The following is a 24,360-nucleotide window of genomic DNA, read 5'->3' as shown; positions in this document are numbered from 1 at the left end:
ACCTATATTTAGCTATAACTGGGCTAATAACTCGCGAACTAGCAAAGAATATCAACAAATGTGCACACGCGCGGTTCTGCACTCTGATATGAACTGATCTGAAAAGCGCATTCGCTCGCGGGTGATTGAAAGACCGCTCATGGGCTACCCCCGCCAATATAATTATACTCTGCTGCGCTCTGGCTCATCATAGACTAAATCTTGCAAAGATAGATTTGTTTTGGTTTGTTGCATTGAAAAGGGGCTGATATAATGTTGATTCGATCACAGAAAAAACATTGATCTATATAGTGCAAATGAAATGGGGTGAACTCAGTGAAGTTCAATCACGCGTCTCTGCGTGGCGTGGTATTTCTTCTGCGCGGCAGTTTAGACTAGAGGGAACATTGTCAGTGAAGTGGCCTCAGCTCAGTTACACAATGTTACACAATTCAGCCAAGTTCCTCCGTTTTGCATGGAAAATGTATTTATTTCATGTTTTTGTACAAAGAATCCCTTTCCTGCTTGTCTGCTGTTGAAATACTTGGGGTTGGGTGGTGGAGGTGGGGAGTGGGGAGTTGGGGGAGATTGGACAGACTGAACAATTGTCAGCTTCTAACCTCCTAAAGGGTAAAAAGAAAAATATAAATTGGTCCCAAAAAACAAAAGTGTGATTCACTGAATTGAGGCCAAGACGTTATAGAGCATAAACTAGCTCCAAAACTGGGTTTATATAGTCCTAACTAACATCTCCCCTCTCTCCTTTGCTGACAGACTTTGTAGTGCAAACTCATTCCAATTATACAGACTTTAAGGATTAAAACATGACTTGTATCTGTTTACTACATTCCTCTTCTCTGGCAGGACTATTTCTGCAGCTGAACAACATGTCTGCAGCTTCAGACAGACAGGGTTCAGCTGTCGAACACTCAGGGCCCAACCGGTAGAGCAGACCTGCAGGCAGCCAGGCCAGTTGCGTCAGACAACTGTTGTTATTGAGGGGTACTGATAATAACCAGTGTCAGCAGTCACATATTGACATGTTTAGTTGCAGCAAATCAAATCAAATGTATTTGTCACATATGCCAAATACAACAGGTGTAGACTTTACCGTGAAATGCTTTCTTGTGAGCCCTTTCCTAACATTGCAGAGTTAAAAAGTATGAAAAATTTGCACAAAAAAGGAAATAGTAACACAATAAAATAACAACAACGAGGCTATATACAATAAGTACCGGTACCGAGTCAATGTGTAGGGGTACGAGGTAATTGAGGTAATATGTACATGTAGGAAGGGGTAAAAGTGACTAGGCAAATCAGGATAGACAATAAACAGAGTAGCATCGGTGTATGTGAAGAGTGTGAAATAGTGTGAAAGTGTGTCTGTGTGAGTGTGTGGCGTCAATATGCATGTATGTGTGGGTTTTATGTGTGTGAGCATATGGAGTGTGTGTGTGTGTGTGTGTGTGTTGGAGTGTCAGTGTAGTATGTTGGAGTAGTGTCCGGTGAGTGTACATAAAGCCAATGCAAGAGAATCAGTACAAAAGAACGGGGTCAATGTAAATAGTCCAGGTAACCATTTGATTAACTGTTCAGAAGTCTAATGGCTTAGGGGTAGAAGCTGTTCAGGAGCCTTTTGGTCCCAGACTTCACCCTCCGGGGGGGATGGTATTGGAGTCGTGCGTGGCCATCCAGTCGTGGGTGAACAGGGAGTACAGAAGGGGACTAAGAACCCACCCCTAAGCATGTCTCACTACTCATTCATTCTACTCATTATTCATGTACACACGCCTGAGTTTGTACCGTATAATCTAAAGCTATGAAAGGGAATATGTCCCTATCTTCAGTGGGGGTTATAAGGTTGCTAGGGGTTTAGGGGCTATTTAACAAACTACTGTACTTTGTCTGGAACTTTCATCAGAAAAAGCGTATTCATCCTCTCAAAGTTTTGCTTGAAATTTCAGAACATTAATGTCACAGCTGCCGACAAACATCTAGTCAAACCACCACCCAACTAATTCTTCAACATTTGAAATCCTTTAATGAGGCCTTTGTTTCTATTTTCTCCCCAAGCAACCGCTTCATCCAGATCATCTCCTGGTTTCCATCCTCTCAGCACTTCAGGTTAACGAGGCCACTGGCCAACCCACTCCATCCGTAGTGAAAATGCCATTGCCTCCAATAGGGCTGGCAAGTCTTGGGATAGGGAGAGAGCCTGTGTGTGTGTTTGTGTGTGTGACTGCTGAGCATGTGTGTGTGTGTGAGTACGGTGAGGAGGCAATGGTAAAAGACTGCAATGTCACATGGCTAAATAGTCGGCATAGCTCCCTGTTCCCTCCCTGTTCCCTCCCTCCCCCTATCCCCCTCCCCCTCTCTATCTACAACTCCAATAGCCATGCAGTACATGTCTCTCATCACCACAGCCAATCAGTGAGGGCTGAGCACAAAGGTACTTCTTGCTTAGTCAGAGAAACCAAAATGAATGGCTATGCTTCCTGACCTCTTCCCTAGAACAGCCCAAATGCAGTGACGCACACTGTTTATTCGCTGGTGTCCTTATAGAGATGCAGGTTGGTCCCATGTGCAGATCTAGGATCAGATTACCCCTGTATCCTTACCGAGACCATTAGGAGGTAAAATACAAATCTGAGATCAATCCATGGGGGCAACAACATGTTTCACAAGTACAGTACCAGTCAAAAGTTTGGACACACCTACTCATTCTAGGATTTTTCTTTATTTTTACTATTACTGTTAAACAAATCAAAATATATGTTATATTTCAGATTCTTCAAAGTAGCCACCCTTTGCCTTGACGGCAGCTTTGCATACTGTTGGCATTCTCTCAACCAGCTTCATGAGTTAGTGACCTGGAATGCATTTCAATTAACAAGTGTGCCTTGTTAAAAGTTAAATAGTGGAATTTCTTTCCTTTGTTACATCTACTCCTGCCACGCCCTCTACTGCTCATCCTGTGTCTCCTTGACCTGCCGCCCCTCCCCCAGTACTCTCTCTCTCTCCCTCTCTCTCTCCCTCTCCCTCTCTCTCTCTCTCTCTCTGTGTGATTGTGTGGACGGATGCCTGACGCTGTTTTCCTCTCCGCTACAGTTCCGTTTGCTCTGACTCTGGTCCCTGTCTCCAGTTCCACATCTCATCATCTTGCTACTCTGTCCTGGATTCCCCACTCTACTACTCCCTTGGATTCCCCTCCGGACCTGCTTACCCTGTCCCAATCCCTCTCGCTCCAGCCTCAGCCTCCGCACCTGGTTTCCAGCAGTCCACCCAAGCTTCCCCTGGCCTGCACTCCATCTTCCCCCTGTGTTTCAATTAATACCTTGGTTACTTCATCCCAGTTTCCTCGTCTGCTCTTGGGTTCCCCTGTTCCACTCCGCATAACATCCTCCTTAATGCGTTTGAGCCAATCAGTAGTGTTGTGAGAAGGTAGGGGTTTTATACAGAAGAAAGCACTATTTGGTAAAATACCAAGTCCATATTATGGCCAGAACAGCTCAAATACACAAAGAGAAACGACAGTCCATCATTACTTTAAGACACAAAGGACAGTCAATCCGGAAAATGTCAAGAACTTTCAAAGTTTCTTCAAGTGCAGTCACAAAAACCATCAAGCGCTATGATGAAACTGTCTCTCATGAGGACCGCCACAGGAAAGGAAGACCCAGAGTTAGCTCTACTGCAGAAGACAAGTTAATTAGAGTTACAAGCCTCGGAAATTGCAGCCCAAATAAATGCTTCACATAGTTCAAGTAACAGACACATCTCAACATCAAATGTGCAGAGGAGACTGAGTGAATCAGGCCTTCATGGTCGAATTGCTGCTAAGAAACCACGACTAAAGGACACCAATAGGAAGAAGAGACTTGCTTGGGTCAAGAAACACGAGCAATGGACATTAGACCGGCGGAAATCTCTCCTTTGGTCTGATGAGTCCAAATTTGAGATTTTTGTTTCCAAGCGCCGTGTTTATGTGAGATGCAGAGTAGAAGAACGGATGATCTCCGCATGTGTGGTTCCCACCGTGAAGCATGGAGGAGGAAGTGTGATTGTGTGGGGGTGCTTTGCTGGTGACACTGTCTGTGATTTATTTAAAATTCACACTTACCCGGCATGGCTACCACAGCATTCTGCAAAGATAAGCCATCCCATCTTGCACTTAGGGGGACTATGATTTGTTTTTCAACAGGACAATGACCCAACACACCTCCAGGCTGTGTAAGGGCTATTTGACCAAAAAGGAGAGTGATGGAGTGCTGCATCAGATGACCTGGCCTCAACCCAATTGAGATGGTTTGGGATGAGTTGGACCGCAGAGTGAAGGAAAAGCAGCCAACAAGTGCTCAGCATATGTGGGAACTCCTTCAAGACTGTTGGAAAAGCAGTCAAGGTGTAGCTGGTTGAGAGAATGCCAATAGTGTGCAAAGCTGTCATCAAGGCAAAGGGTGGCTACTTTGAAGAATCTCAAATATATTTAGATTTCTGGAACAGTTTTTTGGTTACTACATGATTCCATATGTGTTATTTCATAGTTTTGATGTCTTTACTATTATTCTACAAGGTAAAAAATAGTAAAAAATTAAGAAAAACCCTTGAATGAGTAGGTGTGTCCAAACTTTTGACTGGTACTGTCGATCACTCAATGACTTGTCTCTCCATGCTCGTCATGCTATATCTTGAAAATGCGTGCCATAGATTTGCAATTAGAATTTACTAACTTGGAGTCAGATACCCACTTGGCACACACTGGTTGCATCAATGTTGTCACCACGACTTGGCAGTGAGATGAATCGGACGGGGTACATACACTCTTAGAAAAAAGGGTTCCAAAAGGGTTCTTCATTGTCCCTATAGATTAACCTTTTTTGGTTCAAGGTAGAACCATTTTGGGTTCCATGTAGAACCCTCTGTAAAAATGTTTCTTTATGGAACCCAAAAGGGTTCTTCTACCTGGAACCAAAAAGGGTTCTTCAAAGAGTTATCCTATGGGGACAGCCGAAGAACCCTTTAAGGTTCTAGATATAACTTTTTTTTCCTAAGAGTGTACTGCCAAAACACGTTGCCTTTCAAATTGGAAACAGCTCACAGACACACACGACACGCGACATACACGTTTTCCCATCCTATCTCCCATTCAGAAAATCCTCATATCTCCAAGGTTTCTTCAACAAGTGGCCCAAATCTGCTGAATTTACTGACACAGCAAGCAGTTAGCTGAGCTCCAACAGCAAGGTCATTGGCTGATAATGGCAATTGGGGTGTTATGGTTAATTCTTCACAGGAATCAGACAGCAACCAGTGGCCCCAAGAATATAAGCAAACGCATGACCAGGACAAAATAAAGAAGTGGTTGTGAGTTTGTATGTGAAAGTACAATGCAGATTAGTTCATTCTTTTTATATTTTATTGATGATATTATGAACTTATAAATGATGCAAAAATATGTTTAGAGGAGGGCTGACAGAAACACAATTGTTGTTTGGAACATAAACTAAAGAGTATTCAGCTTTGTGCATACGGTATGATTAAGAAGTGCAGCTTTTTTATACCATTTCTATAACAGCTTGTTGTTGAGAGATACATCCAGGAACAAGAGCAACATTGTCTCAGTTGAAATCAGTGAGTATGTGAAACAGATGCCATGCATATGAACTTTACCATCACTCAACACAAACACTACAACCCCTCCAACTGCAGGCAGTGAGCGCCCTCTAGTGTCAACATATGGTAATGGCAACCAGAAAGATAATCTTTCACTAAAATACTCAAGAAACATCATGACATTAATACTTTAATAATAGTAAAGATTGTACATGAACTGCTAAGGAGGCTGTAAAGTACAGATACTTTTTGATAGGTTAACAAATATTTGTAATCAAGTAAAATCCATGCAAAGCGAGGGCTGTGTACCATTTCTATAATGCTTTCCTTCATGTCTGGTTCCACACTCATAGTTACTATAGGGATTCCAGTCCTTTCCAGACATAGTCCACAGTCCGGTAGTTGTGTACGTGCCATCGCTTCCCCTGGAACTCCAAATAGCATTGTTCTCAGGGGTTACCACTGTGTCGTTGATCCACCAAATGATGTCCACCAAATGACGTGTTTTTAAACCACTGAGTACACACACCAGTGTAGGTGAGGCACCAGGGTTGCGCCCAAATGAGGAGAGGATTAGCACAGAGGGATTAGAAGGGTTCAAACCTGAGGAGAGAAAGAACATCAACATGCATGAAGCTCTCGGGGTGAAAGGTGTTGGAACCAAAGACGTTTAGAAACATTTGGAACTACTACAGTATATCTCTTGAACAAATGTTATTGAAATACAGACAATTGGGTCGTTCCACGAAATGAGAGCCTTTTGTGTCCTTTTGATATTTTAAGTAGAAATTGTGCACCAATATTGAATTTTAAAGCCTGTTATATTATTATCATGCTTGCTCCCACTCCCCCTCTCTGGCGCTCGAGGGCGCCATGCTGCCCTTCATTACGCACACCTGTCACCATCATTACGCGCATCAGCGCTCATTGGACTCACCTGGACTCCTTCATTTTGTTGATTGCCCCTCTATATCTGTCTGTTCCTCAGTTGTGTTCCCCGTGTCAGCATTATTGTAGTTTACTTTTCCCGTGTCCAGACGCTGTCCGTGTCCGACACCACTATTGGAGGCATCAGGGAGTCTTTGTTTTTTGTTTTTGTTGGTAACATCGGGTCCGTGTGCCGTCGCCGATGGAACCGGGGATGCCTCAGCTAGCTCGTCGGGCTTCCACGCCTTAGCTGGCTCGAGAGGTTTTCTTGCCTCGGTTGGCTCGGCAGTCCATCCCACGTCATGCCCCAGCCGGCTAGTCGGGCTCCCACGCCTCAGCCGGTTCGTCAGGCTTTCACGGCTCACCCGGCCCGTCGCCTTCCATGCATCAGCCGGCTCGTCGGGCTTCTACGCCTCAGTCGGCTAGTCCAGCGCCCATGCCTCGGCTGGCCCGTCAGGCTCGCCCAGTTGGGACGCCGGCTGGCACCCCTAGAGGGGGGGGGGGGTACTGTCACACCTGCTCCCGCTCCCCCTCTCTGGCGCTCAAGGGCGCCAGGCTTCCCTTCATTATGCACACCTGTCACCATCATCAGTGCTCATTGGACTCACCTGGACTCCTTCAAATTTGTTGATTGCCCCTCTATATCTGTCTATTCCTCAGTTGGTTCCCTGTGTCAGCATTATTGTCGTTTACGTTTCCCCTGTCCAGACGCTGTCTGTGTTCTGTTTCATGTCTGTGTTTTTATTAAATGTTCCCTCCCTGTACTTGCTTCTCTTCTCCTCCGTCTGTCCTTAAAATTATAGTAAATTAAGTAAATCAATCAATCAGATTTTCAATATGAATAAATATTTGCTAAAGTTTCAAAACTCAGCATCAACCCTGTGTAACCTTGGAATATTTTAACCCACTTCACCCCAAAATTTCTCCAAGTTTCCTAGTTATTATATTGCTTTGACAAAGCCATATCTGAAGATTAGAATTTATTTATTGTTATGATTAATTTACATCCATCCCTCATTTTAAGGTCATCCCGGTTACGTGAACTGAACTCTTGTTTTAATATGGTGAAACTATTCCCTTAACTATTCCTTTTTCATAAGAAACTTTGAACATCTAATTTTCCAATCATAGTGTAAAAGCTAGTGAGCTGGTTCTGCTCTTTTTTGGCAATTGTCTGGTGTTGTGGGGGAAAACTGAGCGGGTCGAGCAGAACACATCAACCCTGTTACCCATAGATGGATGGGCTAGACATTTTTTAACAAAAACATTTTTGATGGTAAAGCTTGCATGCAATTGCCACTCCCTGTTTCACACAACAAGCTTTCAATCCCAACTGTACAAGGGGATTTATGGCTGATTTCAGATGAAATCCTCAACCGTGTTACAGTTAACGTTGTTACTTTATTTGGCACTTAATAGAGAGCAATAGTAATGGCGTATTTTTGTAGGCACTTTCCCCATGAATTGCCCCCATAGGAATGGCTGAACTAACCAGAGGTAAATCATGTCCAGAGTCTAGGACTTCAAGCTGTCGAGTTTTATTGGCACTTACTATAGTCATTTATGAAAATGAACAAGTGCTGTTGCCTAGTCACTTTACCTCTACCTATATGTACAGTATATAGCTACCTCAATTACCTCGTACCCCTGCACATCGACTCGGTACTGGTACTCCCTGTATATAGCCATGTTATTTTCTACTCCCTGTATGTAACCATGTTATTTTCTACTCCCTGTATAGATAGCCATGCTATTTTCTACTTCCTGTACATAGCCATGCTATTTTTTACTTCCTGTATACAGCCATGCTGCTTTTTTACACCCTGTATATAGATAGCCATGTTATTTTCTACTTCCTATATAGAGCCATTATATTTTCTACTCCTATAGACAGCCATGTTATTTTCCACTCCCTGTATAGATAGCCATGTTATTTTCTCCTCTCTATATATAGCCATGTTCTTTTCTACTCCCTGCATGTAGCCATGTTATTTTCTACTTCCTGTATATATATAACCGTGTTATTTTCTACTTCCTGTATACGGCCATGTTATTTTCTACTCCCTGTATGTAGATAGACATGTTATTTTCTACTCCCTATACATAGCCATGGTATTTTCTACTTCCTGTATTTAGCCATGTTATTTTTTACTCACTGTTATTTGTTAATCACTGTATATTAATTCCTTGTGTCGCTTTTTCAATTTGTTATTAAATGTTTTATCTTAGCTTTAACTCTGCATTGTTGGACATGGACCCATAAGTAAGCATTTCACTGTTAGTCTACACCTGTTGTCTGCAAAGCATGTGACAATTGATTTGAGTGGCTCTTTATGACAGAATGTTAAAATTACTTGAAATCAAACATTTTTTGGAACACTTCTCAAAAGGCACCGAATTGGTGGAATGACCCAATTGTGGCCTGCGTTGTGGGAGAATGTGTACATAACAATTAGCCTTTTTATTCATGCAAAAGGGATTTAATTCTAGCTTACCTTCAACAAAGAGTTGGATCCCTCTACTGAATACCACCTCCCTTTGAGGAGACTTGCTCCCATGTACACACCTGAGGAAAAATATGACCATAATTATCATCAGAACTTTTGCAAAAGTCCACATAGTACCTACAATGCAATCTGGATTGAAAGTTGAGCTGAAAGTTACCCCAGTAGTAGTAGTAAAGTGAAACACCGTCCTCGTGCTCTGTTCATTCTGTCTGTTTCAGTTGGTGCTCTAGAGAGGAGAAAAGCCCAACTGCTGTGAGTCCCTTGAGATTATTGGTGTCTTGTCCTCCTAGTATCATACAGCTCTCTCCTCTCACATGGACTTCTACTGCAGGGAATGATAGTTCTTCACCTCAGGTTTTTATTTGAGCATTTAGCCCAATCCTGCTAAAAACCGTCAGTTAATCACTAATTAGGAGAATATCAATAAATGATACAGTCATATTGCTATCTCCTCTAAAGATACAGACTTTCTCACAACTAAGTTGGTCTCGACACCGGTGCAAAGAGGAAATGTTGTGAAAAACTATCTGGGTGGAACATGAGTTTTTTCCCAAGGCACGTGTTGTCCCCTTCTATCGCAGGCTCAAAACAAGTAGATCACTTATTCAGTTTGTAGGAGGATAGAAAAACAAGAAGGACTGGCACGCGTGGTTGTGTCTGAAACAAATGTAGACTCATGTACGACTTCTCCAGTTCTGCCCACTCTGGAGTATTTGGGGGGATTCTGACAATGAGGATTGTCTGTGGTAAACCACAAGAGGCTTAACTTTACTTCTCCTTTTGCCATTATACTGTTAGTCAACCCACAAGAAATATTCACTCTCAGAACATGGCAATAACAAAACAACAACATCAACCTGAGAGTTTATTAGGAGTTGCTTTGGAAGGCCATTACAGAGTACCTTATACAGATGCAGGATTTTAATTTGAGCCAGTTTGCTACAACAGGAAAATAATCCTGCAGCAACTGGAAATTTGAATTATTATGTGGATCGTAATTAATGGATATTTTTGGTAGGGGTTGACAATTATTTTTTTTACGGCAAATCAGTCAGAAATGTTAAAGTGGAAATTACAAGCCTTAGAAGCCTTTTTAAACATTGAATAAACTACAAGTTTGCATTTCCTGCTATGCAGGAAAATACTCAGCAACAAAAGAGTTATCAAATTAAGATCCTACATCTGTAGATACAGTACAATGTTATTACATAGTATACCTTACATTCATCTCTACAAATCAGTTGTTGTTTCTCTCAAGTCCTTCTGTAGGTCCACAGTAATAAACTGCCATGTCATTCTCTTTAGATCCATGGATCACTAACTGCTGCTGGTGAAATGGGCTGCTATCGTTGGTCTGGACAGTGAACATGTTGGGATGGAAGCCTTGACCGTAGAGCAGATGGGAGGTGATGGTCAGGGGGTAGCTCAGTACTATCTCAATCCTCTCTCCTGGACTCTGCTTGTACCAGCTTACAGTGGCCAACCTACAGTTACTGGACAGAAGGCAGTCCAGAATGGCATCCTCCCCCACTTTCACTGATAAGCTCTTCAGTGATACACCCAGGGATTCTCCCAAACGTAGACCTGTAGAAGTCATAACAGAATGTCAAAGAAGGCAAGTCATATAGGCCTAAAGACAGTGGCCCGGTCTAGAAACAACCCGTAATCAATTCTGTTTAAAAAATGCATTACATTTCATAATGTTTTAATAATATGCCTACTGAACTTCCACAGAGACATAGTGTCACAATTACTAAATGGTTGTAGGGTACTGTATCCGACAGTAAAGCGTTTAAATGCCTTGCGGATCACAACCAACAAACACTCAATCTGGTTATTTCAAAATAATGTTTCCTATGATGTTTAACCATTTTGAGATTGTTATTGTGAAATTGACTTACCATTTTGAATGACTGACAAGTATAACATGATTCTCGTTATCCCTTTCATGGCCTAATTCAGTGCTCTATTCTGTGAGATGATGGAAAATAAGCATTCAATCCCAGACTGCCTTACTGTATAGACTCTACTTGAGGTTTCTCTGGAGAGAAGGTAGGCTATGTTTGTTAGTCCAACTGAGTATCACAGAGGAACTGCCTTCCAACATGTTGTACACAAAACTCATTAGACCATTTTGACTTCAGATGTGCGTCTATCACAGTCTGCAAAGGCAGCATTACCTTTAGGCTCTCATCTATTGTACTTTATTGTTGGGATGGGTTAATTTATAGTGCATTCGGAAAGTATTCAGACCTCTTGACTTTTTCCAAATGTTGATACGTTACAACCTTAATCTAAAATTGATTAAATTGTTTTTTCCCCCTCATCAATCTAAACACAATACCCCATAATGACAAAGCAAAAACAGGAAAACTGAAATATCACATTTACGTAAGTATTCAGGCCCTTTACTCAGTACTTTGTTGAAGCACCTTTGGCAGCGATTAGATCCTTGAATCTTCTTGGGTATGACACTAAAAGCTTGGAACACCTGTATTTGGGGAGTTTCTCCCATTCCTCTCTGCAGATCTTCTCAAGCTCTGTCAGGTTGGATGGGGAGTGTCGCTGCACAACTATTTTCAGGTCTCTCCAGAGATGTTCGATCAGGTTCAAGTCCGGGCTCTGGCTGAACCACTCAAGGACATTCAGATACTTGTCCCGAAGGCACTCCTGCAATGTCTTGGCTGTGTGCTTAGGGTCGTTGTCCTGTTGGAAGGTGAAACTTCGTCCCAGTCTGAGGTCCTGAGCCCTCTGGAGCAAGTTTTCATAAAGGATCTCTCTGTACTTTGCTCCATTCATCTTTCCCTCGATCCTGACTAGTCTTCCAGTCCCTGCCTCGGAAAAACATCCTCACAGCATGATGCTGCCACCACCATGCTTCACCATAGGGATGGTGCCAGCTTTACTCCAGATGTGACGCTTGGCATTCAGGCCAAAGAGTTCAATCTTGGTTTCATCAGACCAGAGGATCTTGTTTCTCATGGTCTGAGTCATTTAGGTGCCTTATGGCAAACTCCAAGCATGCTGTCATGTGCCTTTTACTGAGGAGTGGCTTCCGTCTGGTCACTCTACCATAAAGGCCTGATTGGTGGAGTGCTGCAGAGATGATTGTCCTTCTGGACGGTTCTCTCATCTCCACAGAGGAACTCTGAAGCTCTTGGTGGTTCCAAACTTCTTCCATTTAAGAATGATGGGGGCCACTGTGTTCTTGGGGACCTTCAATGCTGCAGAAATTGTTTGGTACCCTTCCCCCGATCTGTGCCTCGACACATCTGTCTCGGAGCTCTACAGACAATTGCTTCGACCTTACGGCTTGGTTTTTGCTCTGACATGCACTGTCAACTGTGGGACCTTATACAGACAGGTGTGTGTGTTCCAAATAATTTCCAACCAATTGAATTTACTACAGGTGGACTCCAATCAAGTTGTAGAAACATCTCAAGGATGATCAATACAAACAGGATGCACCTCAGCTCAATTTCCAGTCTCATAGCAAAGGGTCTGAATACTTATGTAAATAAGGTATTTTTGCCAAAATGTCTAAAAACCTGTTTTCACTTTGTCATTATTGTCACGTTCCTGACCTGTTTTCTCTTGTTTTGTATGTCTTTATTGGTCAGGGCGTGAGTGTTGGGTGGGCAGTCTATGTTTTCTATTTCTATGTTGGGTTTTGTGTTCGGCCTGGTATGATTCTCAATTAGAGACAGGTGTGTGTCGTTTGTCTCTGATTGAGAGTCATACTAAGGCAGCCAGGGTTTCACTGGTGTTTTGTGGGTGTTTGTTTCCTGTGTTAGCGTTTGGGCCACACAGGACTGTTGCAGGTTAGTCACGTTTATTGTTTTGTTAATTTGTAGTGTTTGTTGGTTTGTCATTAAAATCATGAATACCTCCTACTCCGCATCTTGGTCCGATCCATGCTCCTCCTCGTCTGAGGAGGAGAACGACATTGACGGCCGTTACAGAAACACCCACCAAACCAGGACCAAGCGGATTGGAGAAGGACGGCAAGAACAAAAGCAATGGAGAGAAGAGGAATGGACATGGGAGCAAATACTCAACGGAGAAGGACCCTGGGCTAAGGTGGGAGAGAATCGCCGCTCTCGGGAGGAGAAGGAGGCAGCCACAGCCCAGGAGCGCTGGTATGAGGAGGCAGCACGTAAGAGAGGCTGGAAGCCCGAGAGGCTCACCCAAAAATTTCTTGGGGGGGGGCTAAAGGGGAGTGTGGCGAAGCCGGGTTGGTTACCTGAGCCAACTCCCCGGGCTTACCGTGGAGTGAGAGGGCGTCGTACTGGTCAGACACCGTGTTATGCGGTAAAGCGCACGGTGTCCCCAGTACGCGTGCTTAGCCCAGTGCGGGCTATTCCACCTTGCCGCACTGGGAGGGCTAGGTTGGGCATCGAGCCGGATGTCATGAAGCCGGCCCAACGTATCTGGCCTCCAGTATGTCTCCTCGGGCCGGCGTACATGGCACCAGCCTTACAGGTGGTGTCCCCGGTTCGCCTGCATAGCCCAGTGCGGGCTATTCCACCTCGCCGCACTGGCAGGGCTACGGGGACCATTCAACCTGGTAAGGTTGGAGAGGCTCGGTGCTCAAGAGCGCGTGTCCTCCTTCACGGTCCGGCATATCCGGCGCCACCTTCCCGCCCCAGCCCAGTACCACCAGTGCCTACACCACGCACCAGGCTTCCAGTGCATCTCCAGAGCCCTGTTCCTCCTCCCCGCACTCGCCCTGAGGTGCGTGCCCTCAGCCCGGTACCTCCAGTTCCGGCACCACGCATCAGGCCTATTGTGCGTCTCAGCCGGCCAGAGTCTGCCGTCTGCCCAGCGGTGCCTGAACTGCCCGTCTGCCCAGCGGTGCCTGAACTGCCCGGCTGCCCAACGCCGTCTGAGCCATCTGTCTGCCCAGCGCCGTCTGAGCCATCTGTCTGCCCAGCGCCGTCTGAGCCATCCGTCTGCCACGAGCCATTAGAGCCGCCCGTCTGTCCCGAGCCGTTAGAGCCGTCCGTCAGTCAGGAGCCGCTAGAGCCGTCCGTCAGTCAGGAGCTGCCAGAGCCGCCAGCCAGTCAGGAGCTGCCAGAGACGCCAGCCAGTCAGGAGCTGCCAGAGACGCCAGCCAGTCAGGAGCTGCCAGAGACGCCAGCCAGTCAGGAGCTGCCAGAGACGCCAGCCAGTCAGGAGCTGCCAGAGACGCCAGCCAGTCAGGAGCTGCCAGAGACGCCAGCCAGTCAGGAGCTGCCCCACGGTCATGAGCTGCCCTACAGTCATGAGCTGCCCTACAGTCATGAGCTGCCCTCCAGTCATGAGCTGCCCTCCAGTCATGAGCTGCCCGCCAGTCATGAGCTGCCCTACAGTCATGAGCTGCCCTACAGTCATGAGCTGCCCTACAGTCATGAGCTGCCACTCAGTCCGGAGCTGCCACTCAGTCCGGAGCTGCCACTCAGTCCGGAGCTGCCCCTTATCCCGGAGCTGCTGCCCCTTATCCCGGAGCTGCTGCCCCTTATCCCGGAGCTGCTGCCCCTTATCCCGGAGCTGCTGCCCCTTATCCCGGTGCTGGCCCTTATCCCGATGCTGCCCCTTCATTTAGGTGGGTTGAGTTGGAGGGTGGTCATTGGGAGGGGGATACGGAAGCGGGGAGTGACTATGGTGGGGTGGGGACCTCGCCCAGAGCCTGAGCCACCACCGTGGTCAGATGCCCACCCAGACCCTCCCCTAGACTTTGTGCTGGTGCGCCCGGAGTTCGCACCTTAAGGGGGGGGTTATGTCACGTTCCTGACCTGTTTTCTCTTGTTTTGTATGTCTTTATTGGTCAGGGCGTGAGTGTTGGGTGGGCAGTCTATGTTTTCTATTTCTATGTTGGGTTTTGTGTTCGGCCTGGTATGATTCTCAATTAGAGACAGGTGTGTGTCGTTTGTCTCTGATTGAGAGTCATACTAAGGCAGCCAGGGTTTCACTGGTGTTTTGTGGGTGTTTGTTTCCTGTGTTAGCGTTTGGGCCACACAGGACTGTTGCAGGTTAGTCACGTTTATTGTTTTGTTAATTTGTAGTGTTTGTTGGTTTGTCATTAAAATCATGAATACCTCCTACTCCGCATCTTGGTCCGATCCATGCTCCTCCTCGTCTGAGGAGGAGAACGACATTGACGGCCGTTACAGAAACACCCACCAAACCAGGACCAAGCGGATTGGAGAAGGACGGCAAGAACAAAAGCAATGGAGAGAAGAGGAATGGACATGGGAGCAAATACTCAACGGAGAAGGACCCTGGGCTAAGGTGGGAGAGAATCGCCGCTCTCGGGAGGAGAAGGAGGCAGCCACAGCCCAGGAGCGCTGGTATGAGGAGGCAGCACGTAAGAGAGGCTGGAAGCCCGAGAGGCTCACCCAAAAATTTCTTGGGGGGGGGGCTAAAGGGAAGTGTGGCGAAGCCGGGTTGGTTACCTGAGCCAACTCCCCGGGCTTACCGTGGAGTGAGAGGGCGTCGTACTGGTCAGACATCGTGTTATGCGGTAAAGCGCACGGTGTCCCCAGTACGCGTGCTTAGCCCAGTGCGGGCTATTCCACCTTGCCGCACTGGGAGGGCTAGGTTGGGCATCGAGCCGGATGTCATGAAGCCGGCCCAACGTATCTGGCCTCCAGTATGTCTCCTCGGGCCGGCGTACATGGCACCAGCCTTACAGGTGGTGTCCCCGGTTCGCCTGCATAGCCCAGTGCGGGCTATTCCACCTCGCCGCACTGGCAGGGCTACGGGGACCATTCAACCTGGTAAGGTTGGAGAGGCTCGGTGCTCAAGAGCGCGTGTCCTCCTTCACGGTCCGGCATATCCGGCGCCACCTTCCCGCCCCAGCCCAGTACCACCAGTGCCTACACCACGCACCAGGCTTCCAGTGCATCTCCAGAGCCCTGTTCCTCCTCCCCGCACTCGCCCTGAGGTGCGTGCCCTCAGCCCGGTACCTCCAGTTCCGGCACCACGCATCAGGCCTATTGTGCGTCTCAGCCGGCCAGAGTCTGCCGTCTGCCCAGCGGTGCCTGAACTGCCCGTCTGCCCAGCGGTGCCTGAACTGCCCGGCTGCCCAACGCCGTCTGAGCCATCTGTCTGCCCAGCGCCGTCTGAGCCATCTGTCTGCCCAGCGCCGTCTGAGCCATCCGTCTGCCCGCGCCGTCTGAGCCATCCGTCTGCCCAACGCCGTCTGAGCCATCTGTCTGCCCAACGCCGTCTGAGCCATCTGTCTGCCCAACGCCGTCTGAGCCATCTGTCTGCCTAACGCCGTCTGAGCCATCTGTCTGCCCAACGCCGTCTGAGCCATCCGTCTGCCCAGCGCCGTCTGAGCCATCCGTCTGCCAAGCGCCGTCTGAGCCATCCGTCTGCCACGAGCCATTAGAGCCGCCCGTCTGTCCCGAGCCGTTAGAGCCGTCCGTCAGTCAGGAGCCGCTAGAGCCGTCCGTCAGTCAGGAGCTGCCAGAGCCGCCAGCCAGTCAGGAGCTGCCAGAGACGCCAGCCAGTCAGGAGCTGCCAGAGACGCCAGCCAGTCAGGAGCTGCCAGAGACGCCAGCCAGTCAGGAGCTGCCAGAGACGCCAGCCAGTCAGGAGCTGCCAGAGACGCCAGCCAGTCAGGAGCTGCCAGAGAGGCCAGCCAGTCAGGAGCTGCCCTACGGTCATGAGCTGCCCTACAGTCATGAGCTGCCCTACAGTCATGAGCTGCCCTCCAGTCATGAGCTGCCCTCCAGTCATGAGCTGCCCTCCAGTCATGAGCTGCCCGCCAGTCATGAGCTGCCCTACAGTCATGAGCTGCCCTACAGTCATGAGCTGCCCTACAGTCATGAGCTGCCACTCAGTCCGGAGCTGCCACTCAGTCCGGAGCTGCCACTCAGTCCGGAGCTGCCCCTTATCCCGGAGCTGCTGCCCCTTATCCCGGAGCTGCTGCCCCTTATCCCGGAGCTGCTGCCCCTTATCCCGGAGCTGCTGCCCCTTATCCCGGAGCTGCTGCCCCTTATCCCGGTGCTGGCCCTTATCCCGATGCTGCCCCTTCATTTAGGTGGGTTGAGTTGGAGGGTGGTCATTGGGAGGGGGATACGGAAGCGGGGAGTGACTATGGTGGGGTGGGGACCTCGCCCAGAGCCTGAGCCACCACCGTGGTCAGATGCCCACCCAGACCCTCCCCTAGACTTTGTGCTGGTGCGCCCGGAGTTCGCACCTTAAGGGGGGGGGTTATGTCACGTTCCTGACCTGTTTTCTCTTGTTTTGTATGTCTTTATTGGTCAGGGCGTGAGTGTTGGGTGGGCAGTCTATGTTTTCTATTTCTATGTTGGGTTTTGTGTTCGGCCTGGTATGATTCTCAATTAGAGACAGGTGTGTGTCGTTTGTCTCTGATTGAGAGTCATACTAAGGCAGCCAGGGTTTCACTGGTGTTTTGTGGGTGTTTGTTTCCTGTGTTAGCGTTTGGGCCACACAGGACTGTTGCAGGTTAGTCACGTTTATTGTTTTGTTAATTTGTAGTGTTTGTTGGTTTGTCATTAAAATCATGAATACCTCCTACTCCGCATCTTGGTCCGATCCATGCTCCTCCTCGTCTGAGGAGGAGAACGACATTGACGGCCGTTACAGAAACACCCACCAAACCAGGACCAAGCGGATTGGAGAAGGACGGCAAGAACAAAAGCAATGGAGAGAAGAGGAATGGACATGGGAGCAAATACTCAACGGAGAAGGACCCTGGGCTAAGGTGGGAGAGAATCGCCGCTCTCGGGAGGAGAAGGAGGCAGCCACAGCCCAGGAGCGCTGGTATGAGGAGGCAGCACGTAAGAGAGGCTGGAAGCCCGAGAGGCTCACCCAAAAATTTATTGGGGGGGGGGCTAAAGGGAAGTGTGGCGAAGCCGGGTTGGTTACCTGAGCCAACTCCCCGGGCTTACCGTGGAGTGAGAGGGCGTCGTACTGGTCAGACACCGTGTTATACGGTAAAGCGCACGGTGTCCCCAGTACGCGTGCTTAGCCCAGTGCGGGCTATTCCACCTTGCCGCACTGGGAGGGCTAGGTTGGGCATCGAGCCGGATGTCATGAAGCCGGCCCAACGTATCTGGCCTCCAGTATGTCTCCTCGGGCCGGCGTACATGGCACCAGCCTTACAGGTGGTGTCCCCGGTTCGCCTGCATAGCCCAGTGCGGGCTATTCCACCTCGCCGCACTGGCAGGGCTACGGGGACCATTCAACCTGGTAAGGTTGGAGAGGCTCGGTGCTCAAGAGCGCGTGTCCTCCTTCACGGTCCGGCATATCCGGCGCCACCTTCCCGCCCCAGCCCAGTACCACCAGTGCCTACACCACGCACCAGGCTTCCAGTGCATCTCCAGAGCCCTGTTCCTCCTCCCCGCACTCGCCCTGAGGTGCGTGCCCTCAGCCCGGTACCTCCAGTTCCGGCACCACGCATCAGGCCTATTGTGCGTCTCAGCCGGCCAGAGTCTGCCGTCTGCCCAGCGGTGCCTGAACTGCCCGTCTGCCCAGCGGTGCCTGAACTGCCCGGCTGCCCAACGCCGTCTGAGCCATCTGTCTGCCCAGCGCCGTCTGAGCCATCTGTCTGCCCAGCGCCGTCTGAGCCATCCGTCTGCCCAGCGCCGTCTGAGCCATCCGTCTGCCCAGCGCCGTCTGAGCCATCCGTCTGCCCAACGCCGTCTGAGCCATCTGTCTGCCCAACGCCGTCTGAGCCATCTGTCTGCCCAACGCCGTCTGAGCCATCTGTCTGCCTAACGCCGTCTGAGCCATCTGTCTGCCCAACGCCGTCTGAGCCATCCGTCTGCCCAGCGCCGTCTGAGCCATCCGTCTGCCAAGCGCCGTCTGAGCCATCCGTCTGCCACGAGCCATTAGAGCCGCCCGTCTGTCCCGAGCCGTTAGAGCCGTCCGTCAGTCAGGAGCCGCTAGAGCCGTCCGTCAGTCAGGAGCTGCCAGAGCCGCCAGCCAGTCAGGAGCTGCCAGAGACGCCAGCCAGTCAGGAGCTGCCAGAGACGCCAGCCAGTCAGGAGCTGCCAGAGACGCCAGCCAGTCAGGAGCTGCCAGAGACGCCAGCCAGTCAGGAGCTGCCAGAGACGCCAGCCAGTCAGGAGCTGCCCTACGGTCATGAGCTGCCCTACAGTCATGAGCTGCCCTCCAGTCATGAGCTGCCCTCCAGTCATGAGCTGCCCTCCAGTCATGAGCTGCCCTCCAGTCATGAGCTGCCCTACAGTCATGAGCTGCCCTACAGTCATGAGCTGCCCTACAGTCATGAGCTGCCCTACAGTCATGAGCTGCCACTCAGTCCGGAGCTGCCACTCAGTCCGGAGCTGCCACTCAGTCCGGAGCTGCCCCTTATCCCGGAGCTGCTGCCCCTTATCCCGGAGCTGCTGCCCCTTATCCCGGAGCTGCTGCCCCTTATCCCGGAGCTGCTGCCCCTTATCCCGGTGCTGGCCCTTATCCCGATGCTGCCCCTTCATTTAGGTGGGTTGAGTTGGAGGGTGGTCATTGGGAGGGGGATACGGAAGCGGGGAGTGACTATGGTGGGGTGGGGACCTCGCCCAGAGCCTGAGCCACCACCGTGGTCAGATGCCCACCCAGACCCTCCCCTAGACTTTGTGCTGGTGCGCCCGGAGTTCGCACCTTAAGGGGGGGGGTTATGTCACGTTCCTGACCTGTTTTCTCTTGTTTTGTATGTCTTTATTGGTCAGGGCGTGAGTGTTGGGTGGGCAGTCTATGTTTTCTATTTCTATGTTGGGTTTTGTGTTCGGCCTGGTATGATTCTCAATTAGAGACAGGTGTGTGTCGTTTGTCTCTGATTGAGAGTCATACTAAGGCAGCCAGGGTTTCACTGGTGTTTTGTGGGTGTTTGTTTCCTGTGTTAGCGTTTGGGCCACACAGGACTGTTGCAGGTTAGTCACGTTTATTGTTTTGTTAATTTGTAGTGTTTGTTGGTTTGTCATTAAAATCATGAATACCTCCTACTCCGCATCTTGGTCCGATCCATGCTCCTCCTCGTCTGAGGAGGAGAACGACATTGACGGCCGTTACAATTATGGGGTATTGTGTATAAATTGATGAGGACATTTTTTTATTTAATCAATTTTACAATAAGGCTGTAACGTAACAAAATGTGGAAAAGTCAAGGGGTCTGAATACTTTCTGAATGCACTGTACATAGAGGACTGTGAATGACATACAATATTGTGTGTACAATAGCATGTCCGTAGGCAAAATATGTGGATACAGCATAATTGCCCCAAACTTTCTGATTCAGTTTTTCGATGGGTTATTCATTGTCTGTTTTTCTGTCTCATTGAAAATGGTGTCTTGCTGAAAATGTGTTGCATCAGTTCAGTATTTCACGCAAGTGTAGTATGTGAGTGTAGTACTAGAGGACTGGACTTAGTTATATAGCATGGGCGGTAGTTATATTTCCCTGTCACAACAGGTTGGTGCAGTTTGAGCACTTTCCATTTAATTAATACACTGGTGGCAATGGTGGGATAATCCTCGGGCAGTCTCTCAAGATAATGCCACTGTTCTAATCACTACACGAGTAGCCTATACTGAAACTCGGATAGCATTGGATCCTCAGCTTCAGTATGTGGGCAACACTCCTGCTGAACCCACAACAGTTATAGATTGTGCTTCCAACAGCTGCATCCCTCTTCCTGCTAGTCCAAGACTGACCTTTATAAAATGATGATAGACTTATTGTAATTATTTAAAGTCTAAGTTCATGTTGAGTTAACTGAGGTTTGTTTTTACTCTAGGCTGAACACAGCTTTACTGGAAAGACAAGTAGAAATGGGATTTCAAAATTTCACTTTCGTTTCCACACAACAGACACACCCACAAGTCTACTGAGAAACAGATACACAATACTATCAGGTCAAACTGATTCATAGGCTCAGCTGGTTGTGGATAAAATCTCCAAGCAATCTTGCTAGGTTTGTATAGTATACTTTAAGTTAATCTTTGAACCATGTTCATTTTATTACGATCATTGGCTTTAAGAATTCAATGTTGCATGATGGTATATGAATATGTTATTACATTGACAGCATGGCCTTCAACTTCAGGACGGTATCTGGAAATTGTCCGAATTTTTCTGCACCAGTTTTGCATGGTGAGAAACCTTCATCAATAGCTTTCGCAACAGACCTGTTGGGAGGGGACGGCAGACCTGACTCGAGTAAAGTCCGCAAGGAGAATGTGATAAATGCACCTGGGGGGTTTGCAGGTAAGCAAATAGGTGTTGACTATCATGATGTTGGAGTAATTTCTTAAAGGTCCAATGCAGCAGTTTTTATCTCAATATAAAATAGTGTTTCCAAGAGTGTTTCCAATTAAAATGGTCAAAAATAAACAAAAAAAGCTTTGCAAAAAGCAATTTCTCAAGCAAGAATTTTGCTGGGACTGTCTGGGAGTATGCAAGGGAAAACTGAAAACTAGCTGTTATTGGCAGAGAGGTTTAGAACTGTCTTTCTTATTAGTCTTTTAACTAATTCCACTCCACTCAATTTCAAGGTGTCTTTTCAAACAGCTCGTACACTAAAAGGGCATTATAATAATTTTCACAATTTCACAGTACTATTCCAACCTTATAGAGTGGAAATATATATAAAACACAGGGAAATCTGCACTGGGCCTTTAATAGTCTAACAGGGAAATCTGCACTGGGCCTTTAATAGTCTAACAGGGAAATCTGCACTGACTGCACCGGACCTTTAATCACCTATTGTGTGCTGTGAGACTCATTGCCACTTTCCAGTAGACTACACTTACCTGATAATTCATGATTTTCATTAGTTTGCTCTTACACTATACTGTCTCAACTCTAGGCCTGCCAGGGGCAGAACAGTGGAAAAGTAAGATGGAGTCCCCATGGAGGGAGGTGGCATGGACTGAGGAGTGAGTAGGGTATCACAACAATACATTCAAACTTACCTATGTACACCAACTAGGCTTCTAAACAATCCACCATGTAATCATATTTAATTGATAATGACCAATGTTTGCCCAGTCGCAGGGAGACCCTGATGAAGTCTATCAGTTCCTATAAGCCTGGTTGTGAGGATTTGTCTGAGGCTCGGGTTCTGCTGGTGGGGCCTATCGGTGCCGGCAAGTCCAGCTTCATCAGCTCTGTTCAGTCAGTCTTCACAGGAAGATTCACTAACCGGGCCATGGTTGGCTCTTCCTCTACCAGCTTCACCAAAAAGGTAGAGGTAAAAAAACATAGAAAGTATTTGAGTTTGTTAGAAACTGGGAGTTTTGGTGCTGGATGATATAGATCAATTACATGCATAAATAAAGATTTAGTTAAGTTACAAAAACTATTATTGTTAATCACTCCATATTGTAAACCACATTGTATATCCTTACACATATAATTCTGTCTGTGTCCTCTATCTTAGCTCCAGTTGTTCAACATCCGTGGGCGGAGTCCGGAGCAGCCTACTGCGCTGGTCCTGTGTGATGTCATGGGTCTGGGAGATGGGGAGACCACTGGACTAACCCTCCATGACACTCTGGCTATCATCAAAGGCCATGCACCCGAGGGACACAAGGTACGTGAGGGAGAACGGACACAGGTGCCACCGTTGTGTGTAAGACAGAGTGCAAGTATTGGATGTCAACGTTAAAATTACAGGGGCACAGTGTGTGTAACATTCATATAACTCGGAGTTGAGCAACAGCGGCCACAGTGTGTTCCAGGTCTGCTCTAACACACAGTGTGTGCCGATTTTTGTTCCAGTTTAGTTCTAACACACCTGATTCAACTAATCACAGTCTGCAATTTAGACCACTAATATGATTCAGGGGAGATAGTGCTGGGTTGGAACATACTCATGCAGGCAGCCTCACAGGATAGGAGTTACTCACCCCTGATATAAATGTCTCTGTTCAGTAGAGAATATTATAAATACTCTCTCAGCTGGTTGGTTTGAACAACCAAACTAATGTTCTTATTCATCCTCTACAGTTCAGTCCTGAGCAGCCTGTGAGATCAGAGACTGTGGGCTATGTGAAGAAGCCGTCCCTTAAAGACAAGGTCCACTGTGTCGTCTTTGTGGTGGATGCTTCTAAAGTGTCCAGCTACACCAAAGGTCTGGGCACCACCTTCCAACAGCTCCGAGAACACATCAGTGACCTGGGTGAGCACAGGATGGAGTGTTTTAGCAATGGCAGTAATGGTTGTAGGAACTGTGGTCAATTCTGTCAGTTGACAGTGTGTGAAACAAATGTGTTTTGTAGGTGTGCATCAAGTGGCACTGCTGACACACGTGGACCAGGTGTGTCAGGAAACCGCCCGTGACATCACCCAGGTGTACAACAGTCGGATCGTTCAGCAGACGGTACTCTCAATAATACCCCTTATTGACGTGTTAGTCAGCTATTGGAACATCTGACATTTAAACCACTCTGTATGAACAGTAGTTCTACTGTGAACATCCTTGACTGACTTGTGTGTCTTTGTACTTGTTTTACTGTCATGGTGGGGACCAGAAGTCCTCACAAGGATAGTAAAACAAGGGAAAAAATGTTTCGGTCCCCCCCCAAAAAATACTATTTTAAGCTCGGGTTAGGTTTAGGGTTTCAATTTGGGTTAAGGTTAGAATCAGGGTTAGGGGTAGGTTCAGGGCTAGGGTTACAATTAGGGTTAGGATTAGTATCAAGGTTAGGGTTAGGGTTAGGATAAGGGTTAGATGTTAGGGAAAATAGGATTTTGAATGGGAATCAATTGTTTGGTCCCCACAAGGATAGTAAAACAAATGTGTGTGTCTGTATATGTGTGAGTAGATGACCAAGGCTGGGGCTCTGCTTGGCATGTCCACCTCCTACATCGTCCCGGTGAAGAACTACTCATCTGAGCTGGACGTTGATGAGAACACAGACATCCTTCTGCTCAGTGCTGTGGACCACATCCTGCAATACGTGGATCTGCATTTCCAGGACTGTGCAGCAACATACCCTAAACTGTCTCTTTAAAAAGGCTGTGAAATGCTATTTAATATAAAAATGCATTACATATGTTTATCATGTTTTATGACTTGCTTGCACTATTGTTAACTTTTTAACTAGTTCTTTACAGAAGTCTTGCTTTGACTAAAATAAATGTGTGAAAGCCATTTTGAACGGTGTACATGTTGTCTGTCTAGGAATGTTTTAACCTGTTTTGTACAATAGGGACACTCTCACAAGGGGCTATGGGTCACTGGCCACATGTATATAGGTACAACATGTTAGCTCAGCACAGGTGAGCAAGTATGGTTAGCTGCAGCCCAATATAGTGACCGGAGTGGGCGTATGGAAAGCGAATTAGCTAATTGGCCAGAATTGTTTTCACTCAAGACCG

At 47.7% G+C, this 24,360-nt stretch overlaps 1 protein-coding gene and 1 long non-coding RNA gene across 6 annotated transcripts; one reads left to right on the top strand and one right to left on the bottom strand.

The window, feature by feature from the left end:
* Positions 1 to 5,373: 5,373 nt before the first annotated feature.
* LOC139540468 (uncharacterized) lies at positions 5,374 to 9,543 on the bottom strand. Its single transcript, XR_011668197.1, has 3 exons — positions 9,184 to 9,543; positions 9,015 to 9,085; positions 5,374 to 6,195 (listed from the first exon to the last, which is right to left on the bottom strand). It is a non-coding gene; the product is annotated as an uncharacterized lncRNA (long non-coding RNA).
* A 10,315-nt stretch (positions 9,544 to 19,858) lies between these two features.
* Positions 19,859 to 24,133, top strand: ifi44g (interferon induced protein 44g). 5 transcript variants are annotated; one of them, XM_071342653.1, is made up of 9 exons: positions 19,859 to 19,909; positions 20,774 to 20,950; positions 21,065 to 21,243; positions 21,845 to 21,914; positions 22,027 to 22,222; positions 22,418 to 22,570; positions 22,987 to 23,158; positions 23,259 to 23,359; positions 23,805 to 24,133. In XM_071342653.1, exons 3-9 carry the CDS (start codon positions 21,066 to 21,068, stop codon positions 23,991 to 23,993), a joined length of 1,059 nt encoding a protein of 352 aa, XP_071198754.1. In that variant the 5' UTR covers positions 19,859 to 19,909; positions 20,774 to 20,950; position 21,065; the 3' UTR covers positions 23,994 to 24,133. The 5 variants fall into 5 exon arrangements, with proteins under 5 accessions (XP_071198754.1, XP_071198756.1, XP_071198758.1 ...); XM_071342655.1 differs by lacking the exon at positions 19,859 to 19,909 and having other exon boundaries at positions 20,830 to 20,950; positions 21,121 to 21,243; positions 22,027 to 22,228; XM_071342657.1 differs by lacking the exon at positions 19,859 to 19,909 and having other exon boundaries at positions 20,836 to 20,950; positions 21,121 to 21,243.
* Positions 24,134 to 24,360: the final 227 nt, after the last annotated feature.

Source organism: Salvelinus alpinus, chromosome 15 (genome assembly GCF_045679555.1).
Source record: "Salvelinus alpinus chromosome 15, SLU_Salpinus.1, whole genome shotgun sequence".
Classification (NCBI taxonomy): domain Eukaryota; kingdom Metazoa; phylum Chordata; class Actinopteri; order Salmoniformes; family Salmonidae; genus Salvelinus; species Salvelinus alpinus.
The sequence above is the reverse complement of the archived record's forward strand: the minus strand, read 5'-3'. Positions and strand labels throughout refer to the sequence as shown.